At 40.2% G+C, this 24,395-nt stretch overlaps 1 protein-coding gene across 4 annotated transcripts in view; it reads right to left on the reverse strand.

Moving 5' to 3' along the window:
* Nucleotides 1-856: 856 nt before the first annotated feature.
* The window catches only part of LOC129769605 (gamma-aminobutyric acid receptor alpha-like), a 152,686-nt gene continuing 129,147 nt past the window's right edge, over nt 857-24,395 (reverse strand). For all 4 annotated transcript variants that reach the window (XM_055771982.1, XM_055771979.1, XM_055771980.1 and 1 more), the window contains exons 7-9: nt 14,158-14,376; nt 2,081-2,222; nt 857-2,019 (exon numbers count right to left, since the gene is read on the reverse strand). In XM_055771982.1, coding sequence (XP_055627957.1) covers nt 1,284-2,019; nt 2,081-2,222; nt 14,158-14,376 — 1,097 coding nt within the window. In that variant the 3' untranslated portion in view covers nt 857-1,283. The remainder of the gene's footprint in view (nt 2,020-2,080; nt 2,223-14,157; nt 14,377-24,395) is intronic.

The raw sequence follows: 24,395 nt of genomic DNA on the forward strand, positions 1-24,395 counted from the left end.
TATTCGCAAGCTTGTTGCCATTTAGTAATACGTTGGTCGCAAATTGCATTTGCAACATGGATTGACGCTGTCACATGATATGTGTTAGTATATGGATGCCCTAACATTGGAATTTGTAGATTGTCACGCTAGCTTTTGAACACAACGTATTAGCGTTAATTTTATTCGGATTTTTGCGGCAAAAACATCAGGACAACGTAAATGGAGTTTGAAAGAAAGTGAAGCGATACAAATAAACTCCGGAAAATGTCGGAGGAACAATCATGGAATTGGAAACAACCGCTACTATTAATGAGGCGTATTCGCTTTCATTTTTTGCAGAGGCGATCATGTGATTTAGGTTTCTAATTATATCAAGAATAAAACTAGACTAATGATACGAGCCCCGAAAGTAAACTAATATTCCATAGCCACGAGAGAAGTCCGGAGTTGTATGGTGCGATTTTCATGATTTATTTCCGAAAAAAATAGTAGAAAGTCCACGTGGACAACAGGAGAATAGGTATAGGAAATGCTCATTATTCATGGAGAAAGAGGGGGTATCCAAAATCGTGCATTTTCTGTCCACTTGGTATATAGGCAGCTCCTAACATACATGTCAATAAAAGTAATTAGTTTTGATCAAACTTTAACGCAAATTGAGGGATTTTTTCTCGTGTCGGTCACTGTTGTTCATAAATCATCACTCCATTCATCAGCACCACCGCTCGGAGGTGACCCACCTTCCAGGTATATTATTTCTTTCATGTTCTAATTACCTTTGGTTGTTTAGTTGTAACAATTGTCATCACAGAAAGCACTCACCCTGGGTATGCTTTTGAAACATTTTTATATTTTTTTCTTCAAATATTCTAGCTTTGGTTTGGACTGAACATACAGTGGGTTCCATTATTTTTAGTATACATAAATTCGCTACGTTTATTGTTCATTACTCCGGTTACCTTCTCAGAGATTTTTCGCATCCACTATCATCAAATAAGCGTATATGGTCCCACTAGCACTACTTGAGAATTATTTTGCTATATTCCATAGTTTCAGTTAGCAGTATATTTTTTTTTATTTCAATAAATATTCAATTCTTGAGCTATTGACTGCCGCTGCTGCCCTTTACAACATCTATTTGAACAATTAATTCCATCTAATCTCGCCGCACTTACAATCTAGATTCACATCTGGTGGTTCCTGTTGAAATCAGTATTGGCAATAGGAAGCAAACCCGGCAATTTGGCCATTTTTTGCTTAGATTCTGCACAATGAACACATGGTTTACGCGCTACTCGATTTTAGATCTTATGCTGGGGCGGTATTCGCTCACTTCGTGACAGGTACAGAAACCAATAGAAAACATTGATTGCGAGGAACAGCAGCGGGAAGAATATCCTCGAGGCTCGATCAATTTTGGAGACCGAGTTGAATCGGGGCGTTCGCTTCCTTCGTCTCCGGCGATGGTTGTGATTTGGCTGCGATTGGCTTGCGCCACAGCCGCCTAGCGGTAGTGAGAGTCGTTTCGGGGCTGGTACGGGGGTGGAAAACGATGAGCTAGCGTACTGGATTGGTGGTTCCTGGTTGTTTCCACCGAAGCACGACAGGTCGGCCCAGGACGTTTTCGATGATTTTCGGAGGGGTGTGACTGGAATTGAGCAAACAGAGAGGGGTATAACTTCGACCACCTTGGAATCGGTACCACCAGTTCCGGAGATTGAAGTAACAGCTGAGCAGCGTTTTGAGGCGCAGGAGGAGATTTTGATTGAGTGCAGATTATCACTGCTGACGCAGTCCCAATCGCTATCTTCGTCCGAACTGGAGTTCAACTCATCCGCGCTGAAGTAACATTCGCCGGAGCCGTACTTGGTGAAGTAGTGGACAATTGCGAACTGAATGATCGTTGCGAAAATGAAGGCGAACGAAAGAAATACGAAAAAGTCCAGCGCGGTGGGGTAAGGAACTTTCGGCAAATCTGTGCGTGCTTCCAGCCCTAGGAAGGTCATGGTTAGCACCGTCGTGATGCCTAGGGATACTCTGGAAAGGAAAGTAACTAAGACTGTTTATTTGTGAACGTTGAATCTCACGAATATCTTACCGATCGGCTGTAGCTTCACGATTCAGCCAGAATGAAACCCAAGAAAGAACGACTAGCAGTACACACGGACCGTATACCTGGATCAGGAAATTACCCATATGGCGCTGAAGATGGAAGCTGACTAGGAGCATAGAATATTCGGCTGAAAAATAAAGAAAACATTTTGCTGTACCACATGCATATGCTTTCATATGTTACACGGATGAAAGAGCGGCTTTATGTATGAAATAAAGGCTGGTATTCACCAGATTAGAAGCAAAATTGAATAAGATTAGGATCAACAGCATCAGAGGAGTAGATACCTATTAGTCAATGATGGCATGGTTTTTAGCTCGATGACAATTCGTTAGATCGATTTTTAAACTCATTTTCATTTCATTTTTTTCGATCCTGTGAAATATGTTCCCTTCCTAGATCAGAATAAATAATATTTATACCATTACTGATTACTGCCTTTCATTGAAAAGAACCACGAGATGAACTTCACCCACAACGGGGTGATGTTCTCGCCGAAGCATGTCCTCATAAACGGTATGTCTGTGAGTGGCACCCTTTCAAAAGCCAAAGTAGCTTCCCTCTCTGTTCAGCTTTATGGTTTTCACTATGTTTCACTATGTTGTCTGCCACAATAGACAACAGTGAGGAGCCACGGAACGGAATGGAGAATAAATGTTACAGCATCAAACATATTGCTATTGACTTTATCCTTCTCCATGCCACGAAGAAGAAAAAAATTCTTCCCGAGCGAATGGAACGAATCCATCATTTACCAAGACTGTTAATCTTTCACCCAATTTACATTCTGTTATGCTTACAGTTCATTTTTCTTCTCTCCGCCCAATAGAATAGAGCCACATTAGAGTATGATTCTGGGATTTTGTGTTTGTTTTGGATTCGCTCTGATTGGCTGCGGATCAAGGTTGGAACGTGAATAGGCTGTCTGGATTGACGACAAACGATGCCATTCCGGCGGATACCAGCGATAGCTCGGAAGCGACGGATTGGCCACGGAAGTGTTCAAGAAATAGTGCTCAACATACAAAACGAAACAGCGCTTTCCGTGTGCTTTCGAGTGGATGATTGGGTATTTATTCGAGCACTAGCAGCACGGATTTCTTTCTCAATCAACTGAACACAGTGTTTGCGTAAAAGCTGATTATAATCAGTCAGGATGGCGGATTTTGGGAACATCTAAAATTTCTAACGTAATCGATTTGAATTTACGGAGATCCGAAACCAGATCTTGGTTATTGTACTTCAGTGCGTTCAACGATTGACTAACTTGTGAAGTTTTTCACTTGTATTGAAATGAACATTTTGAAGGATTTCAGAAAAAGAAGGTTGGCTGCGAAGAATATTTAAATCGTAATTCATGTTACATTTTTAGTTTGTGGATAGAATAGAGCAGTTTCGTCTGCAAAAAGCATTCATAATGTCATCCAACAATTCAGCAGTTGCAGTAGATTTAACGCATTTTGAATCCGGGATCACGAAACCAGTTGTATCTCGGGGTTGGTTAAAGCTACATAAAATGTTCTTATATCAAAATGCAGATAGTTTATTGTTCTTTTTACAAAAAAATATTGAAATAAATATTCCGTTTCTATTTTGATGGATTTTCATACTTTTCTTCGGATACTGTCCATCAAGTTTGGACTCTCTATTGGTCAACCTCAGTGGCCATTTTTTTCCACAATCACTTCATGACTTCCACTTGTCAATTCCAAATATTTTTCGATTGGGCGGAATCGGGGGCAATTGTCACGGTACCACTGAAGCACCTCTCGATCTGGCTAAAACTTCACCGGACCTTAATAAATGAGCCTTAATGAACGGAAGGAGACGTTTCTGCAGGCACTGCATACTAGGGTGGCAGCGAAAATGGTCATGTCAAATTTCAAAAACCGACCATGTACATTTTGGTTTTTGGTTCAAAAGAATTACCTGTGCAAAGTTTCAGCTCAATCGGACATGATTTAGTGGTGACTCAAAGCGTTCAAAGTTTTGATTTTTTATCCTCGAAAATCTTACAAGGAGGGCGTAAATAAAATTTGTGAAATCGAACATTTTTTTGAAGGAAATTTGAAAATTTCGACCGAGTGGTCGAAAAATCTAAAGCTTCGAGGCACCCCTTAATCATGTCCAATTGAGTTGAAATTTTGCACAGGTCATCTTTTTGGGCAAATAAACAAAATGGACATGGTCGGTTCTATAAATTCAATGAATAATTTTTGTCCAGACATTCATTGCCACCCTACTGCACACCCTATACATTTTTGAGTTCATTGACTTGTTTGTGTCGAGAACCTTGGTTTTCTATCTACAACTGCAAAATCCTTGCCAAACCAAGAACTTCCTGGCAAATTTTACAGCGAAAATGAACCTAAATTTGCTGGGAACGTCTCTTCTAGCAATGTCCTTATAGTATTCTAGACCTGGGAGCTGTCTAAAATCCATCTTCACGTACGTTTCATCATCCATCAGCATGCATCCTTTGTACTTCATCGAACCTTGTAGGGGTTGTGGGGGCAAATAGGTCATGGGGGGCAATGTGGTCACCTGCTTGTTTGGTAGTATCACTATTGACTATAGATGTCGTATTGATAGTCACCTTATGGTTGAAGAATTTAATGACTTTTGAGTCACCCTGTACTTCAGTAGAGCTGTCGCATGTCAAAATACAAATAAAAACAGAAATTACTCCCTCGATAGCCATTCGGCCGCAGTTCTGTGCGCATGGTATCTAAGGAATTTCTCGTGAAATTTAGTTTATTTAATCTGATATGTTGGACAAATCATCAGTTTGGACGACTGTTTACATATTCTAGGAGAGGTGAACAGATATTTTGTTTAATCTCAGCGAATAATTTGCATAGAAATTATTTTCATGTTTGGGGGCTAAGTGGTCATAGGTGAATAACAACTTACAATGTTTTGTCTACTAAAGCTGATATACCGCATCATATTCTGCTCTTGAAGAAGATCCTTTTGTGGCTTTGACCCTGGATGAATAAGCCACTCCAACTAAACCAAGCCTCATTATGCGGAACGTTATGTGTTCCTTACTACGTTTTTGTATGCAAGAGAAAATTTAAATTGCGACGCTAGGTGAATAGGCCAAGCTTATTTCATGCATGTACCTACTATAACAAAAATGATTTGAACAAATTTGGACGAATAAAACGCATAAATCTATCCCATTTAGCTTGATATGTGTGAGTGACCACTTTGCCCCCAATAGGTGACCACTTAACCACTAAGCAAAAAAAAGTTCGATTTTTCATTTTTTTTTTCTAATGATGAAAAGTGTACTATTTTGAATTTTTATTGTAAAAGCCGTATGCTATCTTGAAGAACAATGAGTTGAACCATAAAATTCTTCCAGAAAAGAGAATTAAATCGGTATGTGGGCGCTGAAATGGGCATACTCCTTAGGGTGACCACTATCCCCCCACTTCCCCTACTACTTTGGAGCGCATCTTTCGATCACCAGATTTTGCTTCAGCGTCCTGTTTGTTTGCTTGCAGGCACAGAAATTACGATAACCTTCTGTCATATGGATTCTTCGGATATGGACTTTGGTTAGGGTTGTGTTCGTGGCGATGTCCGATAGTCCGAAGATCCCGAGTTTGCCTCAATTGTTCTCAATACCTTCAACCACAGATTCCGATCGTGAGTTGCACTACGACGCGTCCTTATTCCGAACAACAGTTGCACGTTCACGGAAACGTTTCAGCACAACATACACGGTTGATTTAGCCACATTCAGCGATTTCGTGTTTTCAATACCTGATCACGCCGGATTTTTAACGAGGGTGTCCAAAATCAAATTTGTTCACTCGGCTTCCACCCTGCATAACTTTTTCAAAACAAAACGGATCAACGTGAAAATTTCAACGATGAAAGATACAGGTACGACACTACACAACGACAAGTGAGTACAAAAATACTCAACACAAAAAAATACCCCTGACTTGCATGTTTTGACAAAGCGGATTCCACCATTCACATTGATTTTGAAGTCCGTGTTAGGGAAACACAGCTCGGTGGGAACAAAAATACCCCCGACTTGCATGTATATTTGGAAAGCGGATTTCCAAAGGTACATCGATTTTGAAGTCTGTGTTGGGGAAACTGTAAATCGGGCCAATCAAAACTTGGCACTTTTAGCGTTTAGATAACGCTAGACATTTTACAGTTATTCAATTGTTCATCTCATGAAAAATTACATTTTATTAATTGTAATAGACGCGTAGAAATATTTCCTATCCATTGATGCAAACATCTTTCCGATCTGTTAAGAAATGTACTAGATATAAGCATTCGAAATAAGGCTAGGGTTAGCATAAAAATCGGCAGAACAAATGTATGGAAATAAAGGAAGTTCTTCCAGTTTTTATTAGCGAATTAGCGAATTGTAATTTATAACATATCAAACAAATCTTACAAAATTTCCAATTTGATTGGTTTGCAAATCATGAGAATTCGTTCACAGTGAAAATAGTTATTAAAGTTAACTTTATTTTATAAAAACGTGACCTGTTTTCTGATTTGGCACCCTTCCTGAAAGACGTAGTTCTACGTCAAAAAAATTAAGGTTTCCGAGATAATTTGAGAGAAAACAATGGAGTTACTTCTGACAGCGTTAGTTGAAATATTGTCGAAACCGCAGCTTTTATTATGTTCAAGGTCGTTCATTAGCAGAATAGCTAATTTTCCGAAGTTGGTATCACAGATGAACTTCGAAAAATGGTACGAATCGATCAAGACACTCGTTTTTCGATTATTCAAAAGTACTGTTTCGAGGAGCTATCTTGTAGAAATATTGCAAAACTTATGAAAACGGTCTAGGTCTGCTGTGTACCAGATTATCAGGAAGTTTGAAGAGCACCATAGTCTTGAAGATTTGCCAAGATCCAGAACCATAAGAGGTGCTACTAATCCTCAAATCGAGGAGAAATGCTTTTGCTGTCCGATGAATCTGAATCTGTACAGAAAATAACTGAAAAAACTAAAAAAGTTAGTGTCGGAACCGCCCAAAATATCAAACGGAGGAACAACATCAGAAACAACTAGAAACACAAGACACCGAAACGGACCTCGGAACAGCATGGACGGGAAGAGAAGCGATACCGGAGGTTGGATACGATCCTGAAAAAGCGAAGAAACTGTTGCATTTTGATGGTAATGAAATTCATTACTGCCTGCGTAGTGATCATATCACGAGACGCGGGATCCAAGCTGCTTGGAACCAGGTGGGACCGCAGGTTGCGGATGGCGGAAAGTACCCCTAGATATGGGGGTCGAGTGTGAATAGCACCCTCGGGTGTAATAAGCACTCCCGGATTAGCAGCAGGAGCTTAGGTAGGGCGGAATGGAATGCGTAGGGGGCTCTACAAAATCTCCATGACCATTACCCAACCTTTCTCCTCAAAGGCGAGTCGACGCCGCCTTAAGCGACTAGCGCACACCAGTGCGTCAGTACTCCAAGAGGAGCGGCCCAAACAGCGTCTGCTGGCATCCAGCGGCTGAATAAGAAACGCTGTTCCCGTTAGCTAAATCTAAGATGGCAGCCCAATCACGGGATAGGGACTTTAGGCTAACAACCTACTGTTCCCGAAATACCGAAACTACAGAAACCAATAATGAAAGAAACTTATTACAAACTGGACACAACAACACTCATTTTTTAATGTTATTGTTTGTAAGGAAAAACCAGATGGCCGATTAGAATGGACAAGTATGGCAAGAATGTGTTTGTATGGCAAGCTGTTTGTTCTTGTTGAAGACAAGTTTGCCATATTTCACAACAAGAACCACAAACGCTAAGAATTATAGAAATAAGTGCATTCAAAAAATGTTGTTACGATACCGTTGTTGTTAGCGATACCGTTGTCAACGTTTTTCAAATGCTGTAGGGGAAGTGGGGGTAAGACGGATATGTTACGAACAACTTCAATTGTATCTTTGGAAACTCATGTTTCCCGAAACATGAATGCAGTTTCTTACAATTCAATATACTGTTTTTCGAAACATTCGGCCAAATGCGTTACAAAAAATGTGTTTCAATATGTTTCACTGAAATTAAAACACACCAAAAAATTGAACATTTTTTTCGATACGGATAATATGGACATATAGTAGGAGGAATATGGACAGGTATGTAATATACGAAGCGTAGAAGTTTATCGCTCGCGAGAGGAATAATTTTATTTAACCAAGGTCTGAACTCATCACGAATGTCTGTGAAATGATGAGAAAATCGATTTAATCCACCTTGTGCTTTTCTTTTTTTGAGGGTATGGCCGTTTATACCGCTTTTCTGCGGTATAAACGGCCATACCCTCAAATATTTTGATTTTGGTTCCAGTCAGCTTCTAGACCAGTGGTAGCCAACCTGTTGCCCTCTGGCTTTGTTCATGCGGCCCGCAGACTCATTTGAAAAATGTTGAAATTTTTTTTACATTTGAGTGATAAATGAACATTAGGGTGCCAATAAAAATGGTCATGTCGAATTTCAAAAAGTTACCACATAAAAAATGTTCACCACCTCGAAAAAACACCCTATGCCGAATTTCAGCTCAATTGGACTTAAGGGAGAGTGGCGCAAAGCAATCAAAGTTTGGGTTTTTTGAAATCCGAAAAATCACAGAAGGTGGGAGTAATTCGGGGTTTCGGTTTTCGAAAAAAAAATTTATGTCAAATGTCTTAAAATTGCATGAAACGTCGAGATCTAGTGTTTTCTCGAAAAAAAATTTTGGTAAAAAATCGACATTATGGGACTAGTTATCTCGATTTTTCATTCGGAACTTGTTACGAAATGTTGATTTGCACGATAATATATCCTATGTAAAATATTAGCTCATTCTGACTTCATTTACTGGTGTCACAAACGTTAAAATTTGAGTTTTTTTTTAAAAACGAAAAATCACCAAAAATCGTGGTTTTCAAAAAAAAAACGAACAGTTGATTTTGAGCCTGCAAGGTGAATCGGATCACAACTCAACCAGGTTAAAAAAGGAAGGATACTCATGTTGTTCGAAAAACAAATGGGAAAATTTATTTTGACCATTTTTTTACACTGAGAATTTCTGAAGTATCGTCAACTAGGAAATGCTTTGACGCACTCCAGGCGATGAAGGCTGATTTTTCTCGCAAGTTTGGGAACCTCAAAGCACATGAAAGAATTCTCCAAGCTTTTTCCTTGCCCCTTGAAATGCAGATGGAACTCATTGAAACGCAGTGTGATTCAGAACTGCGTGACGAATTTGATAAGCATTACCTTTTGAATTTCTTCTCTAAACTTGTTCCAGAAACGCGATTTCTAGAACTAAAAACATGCTCTTCTTATTCCTTCTTTATTTTATCCCAAATACATTTGTGAGAATTTTTTTTCGTTATGAAACAAGTGTAATCGAAAAAAATGAGAAAAAATAGCTAATGACTCAAAGAAGTTGTCTAGGTAAAATTGAAATGGCGTTGAAGTATGTTTGTATTTCAGCATTTTCTATATTAAAATACAATAATATGTTTTTGAAAGACTGAAAGAATATCGAATTTGATCTTCATACCGTCTTCGTATTGTGAAACATAATATTTTCTAATTTGAATGCTATAGTGAGCCATAGAAAGAACCGGCTAAATACGTATATTTTACTTTTTATCATAAAAAGCAGTGGGAAAAAATCATTATGGTTTGCGGCTATGATGGAAAATCTGATCCGGCCCGCATCATGCCTAGGCTCTGTCCAACTTCTATAAGACCAGGTGATGATCTGGCTGCTTCGTGCCATGGTAAACAAACAATGCTTCAACTTATATTCTAGTGTATTGGTATTGGTGACTACCATACACTGCATGATTTTCATATGTGTGTGTGCAAGCGCTGAGCGTAAACCAAAGGTTTTGTTTTTTTCATTTTTTTTTTGTATTTTTCATTTTTCATTTTCAAAATCCTCACATAAAGAGGGTTTATAAGGTTAAAGCTCCTCATCTTACAGCATCTCACATCGGAAGACATCTGAGTTTTGCCAAAACTCATATGAACCGACAGTGTGACATGGTATGTTGTGACAAAGAATGTTTCCAACAGAATACATTTTGCTATATACCATAACGAAGAGTTCTTCAATGTAAAGGTTATCTTTACTGACGAAGACAAGTTCAATTAGGATGGTTCTGATGGTTCAACGGGTGCTGGCGTGTTTACGGAAGAAGGAACAGTATTTTCCAATTTTCCATGTTCTGGAATTCTCTCTCCTACCGTTTTTTCGTGGATATTGTCACAAAAATGTCACATATTATATCATATTCATATCAGCAAGGAAACTAAGCAAATAATTTTTTGGACTGGCCGGCTCGCTCTCCAGACTTGAATCCTGTTGAAAATCTTCGGGGAATCCTTGTATACAGAATCTACACTGAGCGAAAACCGTACACCACGATTGAAGAGCTCAAGGTCGCAATTTCGGAAACATGGGAACAATATCGAGAAAATCGTCCAGCAGCATTTGGTAAATAGTATTCCAACATGAATTTTCCAGGTTTTTAGCCGAAATGGCATGGTTGCCAATTATTGACATGTAAATCAGTCTATCGTTTTGAATTTTTCATTGATAATACTTATGAATTTCGAAATGGTCTTATAGAAACTGGTCAGCTGAAATTGTCATATTTAAGTACAATAAATAAACAAACAACTATTTTCAACGAAATTGACGTTAAATATACTTAATTCTAAGCATTCACAAATGTATGAATGTATCTCGTTGAAATTATAACTGTTTGTGTTGCAACGAAATAGAATCAGGGTGGTCTTATAGAAGTTGGACAGAGTGTATACCTGGTCACCACTGTTCTAGACAGTCCATCTTTGGCGATTTGATTCCCGTTATTAGAAGCAGGGCATTCCTCAAGAATATAATAAACAGGCTTTTCACAGTCCATCTCACTCCCACTGGCAGCTGTCCGTTTTACCCCACCAAATACAATTATTTCAATAATTTGAATTTTCCACTCAAAAATGAATTTACTTTTCCCTACATACCAAATATCGCTTCTCTGTTAACTTACAAACCGGAATGTAACCATTTGCGAGTTGAATTTAGAAATTGAACCAATAAAAATGCTTGATATGGAAGCCGCAAAAATTACATCCACACGCGGAATCATATGAAAAAACAGGAAGTGGGTTATATCTTTGGTATAACCGCAAGGTTGACGAAAGAGTATTGTTGATTTAGTGATTATTTGTATGAAGTTGAATCTTAATCCTTTCTGAATGAATGAATAAATGAATGTTTGGAGTACTTTAGAAGGGGGAACGATAGCATTACATTAGAGGCACAAGGTTTTATGCATATGAAAATGGATACGAAAATATTCTGCTGATGGGGAAGAATAATCTTCAGAAACTTTCCTGTTAATTGCACTTGATTGAAAAATCACAAAAGGAAATGCAATTGATCGCAGTATTATATGAATAAAAAACATTAAAATAAACTCTTTCGCTTGAATGTAATTTTTAATTTCCAGGGGAACGTGCAGATTATTTTTCAGCAACGATAACAGCTTTCCGGAATCTTCTCGATGATGAATGGCAACCAAACGAAGAGTTCCGCGCGTGTATGTGTGTGTGTGGCGGCTGCTCCGATGTCTTCGATGTTTTCCTTCGGCTTTTCTGCGCTCCCTCACAGTTCCAAACAAACTGAATGCGATTCAGGTCAGGTAATGAATCCCTCGATCCCTCGCCGTCCAGCTCGTCCAGCTCGTTCAGTTCGTTCAGTTCGTTCAGTAACGATGTTGTCTTGTCGATGTCCTCACGAAAAATGAATACGTTTCAACACCAGAATTTCGCTTAAGTATGCTTTTTGTTCGTGATTGAATCGAGAGAAGGTGTGGTTTACGATGGCAATTTGGAAGGCAAACTAAAGGCGAATGAACTCTCTGAGTTTGAAACTTTCAGCGACTGAGCAATAATCGATTGAAAATTATATGATTTTGGCGATGCGAAACATTTTCCGTTGCGCGTGCATCCAATATTGAATACTAAAATATCCTACTGATGGGGAAGAATAATCTTCAGAAGCTTTCCTGTTAATTGCACTTGATTGAAAAATCACAAAACCAAATGTTTTTGGTCGCAGTGTTTTATGGTTAGAAAACATTAAAATAAACTCTTTCGCTTGAATGTATTTTTCAATTAATTACAAGGGGAACTGGCAGATTATTTTTCAGCAACGATGGCATCGGGGGCCTCCGTAGCCACATTGGTTGCGCGTTCGCTTAGTAAGCGATCGATCGTGAGTTCAAAACTCAGGGCCCTCATTGACCATCTTTGTGTTGTTATAGAATAACTACGTCCACGCAACAATCATCAGCGATGGAGATCGATCCACGGTCGTAAATATGATCGATTCATCCATACAACTGCTCTGCTCTGCAAGAAGACACATCGGGCTGCTGTTCTATAAATAACTCAACAATGATCAATCAACTGTCTCCGCTGTCCGGTCTAACTGGATAATGGAAGAACAGATAGAAAACTCTTACGCCTAAATGGCTGCTACTGTGTAAATGTGTGTACCATATGGAATGGTATAGAAGGGAATACTCTAACGCCGAAAAATGGCAACTGTGTAATGTGCTAATTATAGATATGATAAATATGTGACATGTACACGATTAAAATTCGGCTCTGTTACAGCTAAAATGCCAATGAGCCTGAAATAAATAAATGGGACAAAAAAAAAACGATGACATCTTTCCGGAATCTTCTCGATGTTGGATTGCAACTAAACGAAGAAAGTTCCGCGCATATATGTGTGTTCGTGGCATCACTATCCTCCTGATGGATTCCCATCTGGCCTAAGGTGCACAAACAGGCTCTTGGTGACACCGTTCATCAGCGCTTTCATGATGAACGAAGTAAGCTTCACCACAACAGCGACAACATGCTCCAATCGCTGTTCAATTATAACTGAGTGGATTTCCGAGCGGCACTCGCTTATATACCGATTGGTGATTTCATTAGCCTGTTTTGAAAGCAATTTTAAGGCTATTGAAACAAGTTTTTGGATGAAACAGTAACAAGTATAGAACGCGCAGACATTTTATCTTTCAAATGAAGTGTATATCATACCATTTCGTTCAGTTGTTTAGGAGCTATCAACGCTCAAAATCTAGGTCTCCGGCGTAACACTTTCGTTTTAGAAACATTGATTTTACACCTCGGTATAGATATGAAAGACGTAGTCCTACGTTCCAGAAAAAATATAAAAATATATAGCGTCTTTGGTCCCGAGACCATGAAACTATCAATAATAACGAAAACATAATTCATATTTTCTGCAACTGTAGTATTCATCCAAAAAAGACCAGCTAATTGGCTTTAATTTAATATATCGAACATCTGAATTGGTCCAGTGGATCGAATGTTATGAATTTTTGAAAAAAGTCATTTTTGGCAAAAATGCGAACAAATGGAAATGCCTAAAATGGAAATGACCACCTAAAATGAAGTGACCACCCTAAAAAAAAAATAAAAAAAATACGGGTCTAATAATTTGCGACAAAGGACAAAACTACCACTTTTGACGAAAATCTGAGAACCACTATATAGGTTTGGAATAGAATGGCTGTTATAGAATAACATGTATACATAAATTTGAAATTCATAACGTTACTTGACAAATCAACCATCTGTCCATATCACCCCGCTGTTCATCTTAACCGCACCTTCCCTAGAAGTTGATGTAGCGCGTTAACGCACCATTCCACCGAACGATTGACGGTAACATCATCAATCATTCTCAATCTATTGGTGCGACTTTAGGCGTTGTTGTAACTCGCTGATACAACTGAACTGTTCATTCGAAGACAGCAATCAAAAAGTGCTCTGTCTAGCATATTGCTGGAGTCATTTCGTTCAGCGCTGAGACTATTTGTTTTGATGCTCCGAATAAAAAGCTATATGACCATACAATGATAAATGATGAATGTTAGATTCAACATCGATTACATTCAAACAAACACTAATTTTTTCACCATTTGTCGGACAACAAACGGGCAATACTTACAAACGTACAGCTTCGCGTTCCGATCCGAACCGTCGATGTCGTCCACGTTGTTAAGCACTGTCGCCCCCACCGAGGCCGTACTGTGGACCACACGGTCGGTGACGTTGCCCGCCGGGCAGTCCACCAGATCAAACTGGGACAGCTTCATGTCCTCGGCAATGGCCACCGCCGAACGGCCGCTGTTCCAACGATACAAAACGTCCGCCGAAGTGTAGCCAACTGGAATGAGAGGAGAAAGGATAAAACGAGAATACTACATTCATCCTGTACTCGGAAGGGATTTTCCTTGATGAGCGCGAGGGGAAGAAACAATAATGAATTTAATTGCTTGTAGTGTGCCATTTCGCCATCGTCGTGTTGTCAGATGACAAAGACCAAACAATTTCATTCCACTTGTACATGTTTAATGTAATTAACTAAGCCGTCTGCGGAGAGCTTTGAATCCTTCGAGTAACGCTGGTATTCACACCGATTCACGAATGTTTGGCGCAATTGTCGGGATAAACATTAAATATCGGCCTTAATCGCTGGTCTGGGTGAATCTAGGTCTTTATCTTTGATTCAAACCGGAAGATTCGGCGGCTGATTTAGCCTTTGTAAACCCATGAATAATGAATGGCGATCATGATTCTCACACATTCGGCGGGCGATGCAAAGACAGCATCATAAGATGAATATTTCCCCGTCGAGCTTCCAATGTGGAGCATATGATGAATATGCATCGTAACTTTTACTCGGTGGATTTCCCAGCGGCCGAACATTCCGCGGGAGGAGTTGTAATACATAATGAAATGATTTCAACACCATTGTGATGGTTTCCCGCCTGTCAAACAAACAACCAGGCAAACACTAAACTACTTTATCAACCAGCAAATCCTTGTTTGCATATATTTCCACCATCCGGGTCCCACGAGGGGTCCCACTTTAGAATGCATCCGGTCGCTCACTGGCAGAAAATTAATTTATTCTGCTTGGTTGACTCGCGCGACTGTGTGCGGTGTGTTTTCATGTGAGTAAGTTTCGAGCAGTTGTAATTGCCGGCTCAATGGGGGAGATTTGTTCAATTTCGAGGAACAAGTTGAGCCAGGATTAGACGATCCCGTTTCCATCTGCCGAGCAATGCCAGACGAGCGATTTGCATACAGATAAGATAGAAATTTTGCTTGAGTTGGAATTTGGGTACGGTATGGGCCGGGAAAACATAAAGTAATGAAATTAGTTTAGGATTTCGCACCGACTGTCCGAGAAGCGGGGAGCTGTGATTGAATTGAAGTTTGGCGTAGACTTTTGATGATAGATTACAATGCTATAAGATTGTGGAATTTCTTCTTCAATGGCACTAATGTTCAGGCAAATTTTATCTTTTTACGTATCATTGGAAATATAAGTTGAAGGCTTTTTGATTGATAATAAAATAATTTTTCTAAATATATTATTTAAAACATTGTGCAGCGAATATCACATCTTTTTTCATCTTTTTGTCAATATATATTTCTGCTTTCTTTATTGAAGGGATGCTCAGCCGAAGGCTGACTCATCTCTGTATGGTAGGGTGGAGAGCCTGAGGAGGCTCTCCCAAATAGTGGGGGATATTACCTGTTACACTCTGTATTATGTTACACTCTATTTATGGAGCCCTGAGGGGGTTAAACCCAGGTGTTGGGGACATCAAATTCTACATATTGATATATTTGCTTAGCTTTGGTTTACATTTTCGTTGGCCTTGTCCGTACCTGTTCTTTACTTTATTAATCCTTTGTTTCCGTTTCCATTATCGTGTCCGGTTGAAAGGTCGTTTCGTCATAGTTTATTCATTTGTTGTATGTTATTGAGAGTCGGTAGTGTGTGGCACCATAAGCTATAATAATAACCTGGCCGATATCGCCTGTTATGCCTCCAGTAATATCCCACCTTTTATGCATATATTTGAAGCACACAAATACGCACGTTACTCACATCCAGTCATACAGCAACAAGCATCGCCCCATAACGAAAGAGTGATTCGGCTTCGCAGTGCATGTTGGGTGATTCCTCCGCAATAGATGTCACACATTTTGGCGATTCTGCCAGACTGCTGAATTTTCAGCAGAAATTCTGGGCTTGCTTTTCTTTACTGAGGAATCACCCACACCACAAGAGTTTTCCAATAAAAGGTGAAATTTTGTTAAAAAGTGGAATCTGAAACATGATCCGGAAAGTGGTCGCTGATAAATCGCCATCGCTAACGTAAGCAGGGATGCAAGGTATTTTTTTAATGTCTTTCATATGGTGCGTGCAAAAGTGTATACACATATCTTCACAGTCATATCAAGGGAGACTGGTATTCGTAACATACTTTTAAACAAGGTTTAAAATATTCAGTGTTTATTCGGATTGATATTGTTGTATGACGCGTTTCATTTGACTTGCCTTGAGATTTCGGGGTTGGTTTCGGTGGGTGTAGGGAAGGAACGTATTGCGTAATTGCGAACTATGTTTTATGGGTTTGGAAATAATGTTTGGCTTGATGGACTGTTGACTAAGTGGATGTAGCCCCACAGAAGCGGAACTGTCATGACTCAATTTGTTCAGCTTCGCAGTTTTGGTTGTGACCCAGACCAAGTCCATAGAGCTGGTAGTTGAATAGGTACGTGACCGGAAAATCTTTGATTTGTGAAGTGGTCGTTTGAAAAATATAGGTTGACCTATTCTATATATTCAAGGTCCAAAAATAAAAATACAATGTCACAATCATTCGAACTGATGTGATCTAGAGAAAATATGTATTCAGACCGCTGGAATTCACTTTGTTGTTGAATTCATTCTACATGCTTGTGGATTTTTCTGATTGGAAAGGTTTGGAAAAAACAAGTGAGTGACCCCGGGACAAAGGTCTCCGTTGATTTCTGGGAGCGGAAGCGGACAGGTGACACTGATAGAAAAGTGAGCGAATAACACTGGGGCGAAAGACCTCCTTTTTTACGATATTTTTGACCTATAGTTGAAAATTCATGGAAGTAGGATCTCTCAAAAACCCAGGTACGCTATCATACAGAAATGTATTCACATGTTTCGTAGTGTCTCCGAAATGTCTTCACAAAATCAAATTATCTTCACTGTGAGTCAAGTGTCTTCAAAATGAGGACATGTCTTCATACGAGGCATTTCTGGGCGTAATGGTTTTCTTGAGCGACGGGGACATTGAAACTCAAGATACCGGGTGATATAATAATAAGCGTAACGCTAAAGGAAAACGAACAAATTATTAACACCAATATGTTCCCCTTTTTTCAATATAGCAAGGTAAAAATAGGTAAATCTTTTATAATAAGTACGGTGTAAGTACGGTACGATAAAGTGGGTATGCGGGTATACAAAAGAAAATGAAAAAAGTGGATCGGGACGACCGCACAAACAAGTACGGCTCGGGACGACCATATAAAAAAATGATAATAATAAGAGTGCGGATCGGGACGACCGTGGTGTGTTAAAATGGAAGTAAAATTATTTGCGGATCAGGACGACCGCGCAGAAAAAGTACGGATCGGGACGACCGTAGAAAAAAAAATAATGATAAAAGTGCGAATCGGTACGACCGTGCTGTGTTAAAAATCGAAGTAAAATTATATGCGGATCGGACAACCGCGCAGAAAAAGTACGGATCGGGACGACCGTACAAAAATATAATGATAAGACTGCGGATCGGGACGACCGTGCTCTTTAAAAATGGAAGTAAAATTAGTTGCGGATCAGGACGACCGTGCAGAAAAAGTACGGATCGGACGACCGTGCTGTGTTAAGAATGGAAGAAAAAATTATAATGATAAGAGTGCGGATCGGGACGACTGTGCTGTGTAAAAATGGAAGTAAAATTATATGCGGATCGGTATGACCGCGCAGAACAAATACATTTCGGGACGACCGTATGAAAAAAAATATAATGCTAAGAGTAAGGATCGGGTCGACCGTACTGTGTCAAAATAGAAGTAATTTTTTTTGCGGATCGGGACGAAAGCGCAGAACAAATACGGCTTGGGACGACCGTATGGAGAACAGAACTTGACTCGATATTTTGTTAGCTAAACCTCATACATAAGTCGATATATCCAAAATGTGGTTGAAACATTCCATTGAACATATTAAATTTATCTACAACATACTGTCGTCAGCAGATCTTGATAGGATATATTTGTTGTTCTCATTCAGCAGTGGTGACTCGATTACGCAGGTGACTGCATTTTTTCCTAAATCAACAGCGGATCGAATCGACCATCATGGTTAATAGCGGCTCGAGATGACCAAGTAGAATCTTGTAGATAGCGGTTTGGGATGACTCCGCAAGATTTTTTTTTATAGTGGATCAGGATGACCGCGTAGGATTCTGTCGATAGCGACTCGGAATGACTGCGCAGGATTCGTTCGATAGCGGCTTGGAAAGAGTATGCGCAATTTTGTCGATAGCGGATTGGGATGATTGCGCACAATTTTGTTGTGGTTCCAGATCAGAATCTTGTGTGGTTCCAGATCAGTCACGCTTTTGAAAACTGACAGTTTGACAGTGAATTACCGAACGATAGGTATAGCAATAGATTTTTTTTAGAAATACTCTATGTGAAACCGATGAAAGATTAGCCAAATGATCATTTCGTTTTTTTATGTTTTACTTTGCACTTCTTCAAATTTTTGGGATGGGGGAGGATGGGTGGCACCATAAGCTATAATAATAACCTGACCGATATCGCCTGTTATGCCTTCAGTAATATCCTACCTTTTATGCATATACTTGATGCTTGATGCCGCAGCCGCCTCTGCCGAAAAAACCTTGGAAGCGTCTGGAAAACGATGACAAGTTGAGATATCGGGTTCCGTCACTCCTATTCCGACTCTCTTCAATGCTTTGAAGCAATCCGAGAAACGAACAGCGTTCTCCGCGCACCAGGTATTTAAAAGTTCCGCAATAGTTTTCCGAACGGCTTGTAAGTTCGAGCCGGCCTTGTAGCGATCCTTTATCATTGTAGGTTTCCTGGAGGAGGCGGTAAGCCTCGGCAAGGAGAAAACCTTTCCCGTTCGGTATTTCTTTCTTGATTAAAAATCCGATCGCACAGTGACATAGAGGTTTCCTTATATAGACTCGGACCGAGAGTATTTATGCTGTTCACAGCGCAAGTACAGCTGCTGCAGAACTACCGGGGCCCAAGCTCGGTTATATGCATAGGCAATGTCCAGAGCGGTTAGTTCGGTGTGAAGGTTCTCCATCCTTGCCTCGTTCAGAGCATGGCTCAGGGTGTTTTCGACGGTTTCCGGATAGGTGTTGAGTCAGTCGTCGGTTCATCATTTTCTCCGTGACCTTGGAGGCGCAGCAGATCAGTGAAATGGTACGTTAGTCCTTTGGCCAGCGTCCGGTTTTGTTTGTTTTTTTTCATCGAGACGACCAGGCTGCTGGATCATTCTCGAGGGAAATCGCGATCAGTCCAGAACCGCTTACAAATCTCCAGCAATGTTGACTTGCCTCTTGTGTCGACAGCCAGCGACAGGTTAAGTTCGCGAATTCCAAAAAGGTTGGTTACGAGTTGGGGTCAATGTGTAGTATTTTGTATCTCTGTATCGAGTCTGTCTTGGCATTGTTTTTTCTTGTGAAGTATTCAGGATAGCCATTCAACGCCGCTAGATGGAAGTGGTTTCCCGTGGCGTTTGCGACTGCGAGTGAGTCAGAAATAATCTCGCTTATCACGGACTGGGTGCTGTATTCGCATTTCCTTTCCTCTGAGAGGGCGTTCACTCGCCGCCATAGCTCAGCCGAAGTGTTGTCACTAGATAAGCCGTCGATTAACTCTCGCCAGCTGTTCATTGTTACACTACGTATCATTTCCTTACATTCGTTCCGAGCCGTGCGATAGGGCTCAACCGCCTTTATTCAATCCGGGTGCTCCGCCAAGTATTCGTTTGGCCGCTCGTAAATACTTCCTCCTCGATTTAACTGCAGCTTTCACTTCGGGAGATCACCACCGGGTTGCTCTCCGGCCATGGACGGAGCTGCTCCTCGGTATTGATGTGAGAGCTGCATGAAATAGACCTTTCAAGAGTTTATTCATAGTCGGGCCGGGATCTCGGTTGAGTCGATCCAGGAGCTTTTCGTCGTTGGTTTGATAGGCTGTCCGCTTGGTCATACTGCTACCATGGTCGTCTGGTGAGCATCGAGGGTTTATCATCAGTCCGAATGATGATCGGATAGCGGTCATTGCCCATCGGGCCAGTGCGTTATTTTTTTCCTGTTCTATAGTGACTGGTTGGTGAACTTCCACTGCAACCGCTGGAAGTTCTGTGCCTATAATCACTTCTTTGAACGGTTGACGGATTCCTATTGCGAAGGAATGGTAAAAATAAGAGTGTACGCTTAGGACCCACCTGTACCGGTTACCCAGGGATCTGTTCAGTTTCGCGGAATCGACTTTGTGGACTTCCTGGTTGGCTAACATAATTGGGGAGTACTTTGAACCAGGAGTTGTATATCACAGATGTTGTTGAAGTAACCGTTTATGTTTCATTGGATTGCTAGCCCGTAGGGTTCTGCTGTGGTACTGATGCTGATGATAGCAGTGCGATAGCTGCTGTGGTACTGATGCTGATGATAGCAGTGCGATAGCTGCTGTGGTACTGATGCTGATGATAGCAGTGTTTGAGCTTGTTAAACGAGTTGCAGACCCCGATAGAGCTCCGCCGACAGCAGTAGTTCGAGTGGGCCACGCTGTCGGCCGAAGTGAGGGAGCCGCGCCAAAAGTGTTGGGGCTTTTGTAGATGTAATAGATCTTTGTTTTTCGCGAATTGTGTTTCTGTTGTGAAGCGTCGAAAAGGTTTGTTTTGATTCTTTTTATATTGTCTTGCGAGGGATACGGGATGTGCTTGTTCGTCTCGCTTTTATAGGAGCTTCTCTCGTTGTCCTGCGTGGAATACGGGGGAGATGCCCACTTGTCCGTCTCGCTCTTCGTGGCTTGTCACCGGCAGAGGTGAGGGAATCACGGAAAATGTAGGAGGTACTCGTGAAGGTCTAGGAATTGGTATTGTGTATTTTCAGATAGTTAGTCGTATTTTGACGTAGGACTACGTCTTTCATTTCTATACCGGGGTGTAAAATCAAAGTTTCGAAAACGAAAGCGTTACGCCGGAGACCGAGATTTTGAGCGTTAATAGCTCCTAAAAAACTGTACGAAATGGTATGATAAACACTTCATTCGAAAGATAAAATGTCTACGCGTTATAAACTTGTTACTTTTTGATCCAAAAACTTGGTTCAATAGCCTTAGAAATGCTTTCAAAACAGGCTATTGAAATCACCAATCGGGATAGAAGCGAGCGCCGCTCGGAAATCAACTCAGTTATAAATGAACAGCGATTGAGGTACCATCGCAGGAATGAATGAATGGTTCACTAACACAGACTTCAAAACCATGAAGCCTGGGGAAACTGGCATTGCAAAATAGATGCAAGCAGCGGGTACTTTCGTACACGTTTGCGCTTTTGCAAATTTGAATGTTTCCCTAACACAGACTTCAAAAACATGGAGCCAAGGGAAATCGGCATTTCAAAATAGATACAAGCAGCGGGTAACTTTGTACTCGTTTGCGTTTTTGGAAATCTGAATGTTTCCCTAACACCGACTTTAAAACCATGGAGCCTGGAGAAATCGGCATGGCAAAATAGATACATCGGGTACTCTTGTACTCGTTTGCGTTTTTGCAAATCGGAATGTTTCCCTAACACAAACCATGGAGCCGGGAGAAATTGGCATTGCAATTGAGATGCAAGCTGCGAGTACTTACAAACCGGAATGTGTTTTCACAACTTCTATCGCCAGCTCACTAAACTTCTACGCATACCGTTTGATGATTAGGCAAAATGTTGATAATCATTTGTTGCGATAACCACTACCATAATGCATGAATCGACCTAAATTGGGATTTGTGTGCAATTGAATTCGTAAATTGTTTCATTCATTCACTAGTTTAATCAATAATTTAATCAACAGCTCTGCGCAGTGGCGATATCGTACCCAATGAGGAGAATTCGAAATGCGATTATTGCTAATTGGAAAGACACAAATGATTACTAGGCCAACGGCAGTCCTACGTCAACCTTGCGGTTATATCATAGGTATAACCCATCCATAGTTTTTTGGTATCAACTGTTGCGTTCGGCGGCATAGTTTCTCTCCCCGTAACTCTCGCAGATCGTCGGAAGGGTTTTATTGCTATAACTTATACACTGGGAGGGTTTCGGTTAACCGGGAGTACGTCTGTCTTATTTTGTCCTTCGTTGTCCTGCGAGGAATACGGGTTGGGGTCCGCTAGTTCCTCTCTCTATCGTTTTGTTTATACATACTTCCCTCATTGTCATTCGAGAAATACGGGACTAAAACACGCTTGCCTTATCGCTTGTTTCCGTTGGTTGTCGAGGGTTGGCTTGTCAGTTCCGATCCTCCAAAGATATCCACACTGGCAGGGCCTCGGCTACCCAAGGTTGTGTTGCCGGTTGCCAAAACCTCTTTTCGAATATTTTATTTGCAATTCCTTTAATTTAGTGTTTTAGAAATCAGTTATATGCATGCATATGAAAAGTAAATCGCGAAAATTGTTATTGTATGATATTTTTTTTATTGATATTTTGTCAATTGTTATTTCATGTTATTCTTAAGCGAAAGTCGTCGGTAATGCCTTGTATATGCTGCAAAACAGATTTAAATTTGGTGATCTGCTGATATTTTAAGATAACTTTGAACTTTGAAAACAACACAATTGCCCCGGTGTACCTTGTTAGGATCTGAATATCAAATTGTTATCTGGAATTATCGAATGCATGACTTTGAATCATATCTTAAAATTGTGAGTTCTGCAACTCTATCTTGAACTATGAATTTACATAACTCCAATAAATGAATCAAAACTAAAAATACAAGCAATTCTAGTTTTTGAAAACTCTGAGGCATTGTGAATATCAATCACATGTAAAAACGAGCAGCATGTCAGGGTAGATTCCGAAACCATTAAAAAGTAAGTATTATTGGGTTATGTTTATTGGATCAAAAACATACATTCATTTGATTGAAAATCATTTTCTGGATTCAGTTGCTCCAATGATCTCCTCATATTTTTTTATTCCGTTTGTTTAGTTATTTAGGCTCATTAGCATTTTAGCTATAACAGAGCCGGATTTGAATCGTGTACATGTCACATGTTTTTGTCGTATCTATGAATAGCACATTACACAGTTGCCATTTTAGGTGTAAAAGTATCCCTTCTATACCGTATTGAATATGGTACATCACACAGTAGCCTTTTAGGCGTAAGAGTATTCCTTCTGTTCTTCCATTCTTCAGTTAGACCATCGGACAGCGGAGTCAGTTGATATGATCATTTGTTGTGTTATTATCAGAACAACAGCAAAGCAGTTGTATGAATTAATCGATCTTATTTCAACCGTAGATCGACCTCCATCGCTGATGATTGTGGCGTGAACGTAGTCATTCTGTAACAACACAAAGATGATGAATTGAGGGCACTAAATATTGAACTCACGATCGATCGCTTACTAAGCGAACGCGCAACCAATGTGGCCATAATCTCCTGATAATAAATGAGATTAATTCCACATTACAAGAATGAGCAGCTTATTCATTAAAACAGGAATAATTTTCGTCGAAATATGTATTAGATTTTGATAAACAGTCTGATAGTCAATGTATATGGAGATATTTTCGAAACTAAAGTAAACTTTAGTTGGTTTTGTCTACGAATGATTGACATTAATACAGTTACATACAGCCGTCAAAGCCTTCATATATACGACACCATTCATATTTATGTAACTCATAAGATTCTTTCTTCCAAATCTTCCTTTCTGAAATCCAGTATGCACATATCTAACGTATAATCATATAAAACATTGGAATCACCTTCTATGTTTTCCCCAAGGAAACAAAACATCTCTTTTCAATGAAGGAAAACATATTTCCCATTGCCGGTGCCAAACTCAAATGTTTGTGCGGGTTCACACGGTCCCAAAATGCCAATAAAGTTGCTCTTCGCCTTTTGCTCCCGGTGGCCCACATTTCCCGACTTTCACCACAAAACTTTCCATAACTCGACCTCACTTTGTCACTTTTCTCGGAATGTGTTTTGCTTGTATCCGTGTGGTTGGCTGCACTTTTGTTGCTACCTTCCCCCGTAAGCCCCTGTTCGCTTTGGCCCCACAATCCCGAAAGGGTT

The sequence above is a fragment of the Toxorhynchites rutilus genome, chromosome 2, assembly GCF_029784135.1.
Source record: "Toxorhynchites rutilus septentrionalis strain SRP chromosome 2, ASM2978413v1, whole genome shotgun sequence".
Taxonomy (NCBI): Eukaryota; Metazoa; Arthropoda; class Insecta; order Diptera; family Culicidae; genus Toxorhynchites; species Toxorhynchites rutilus.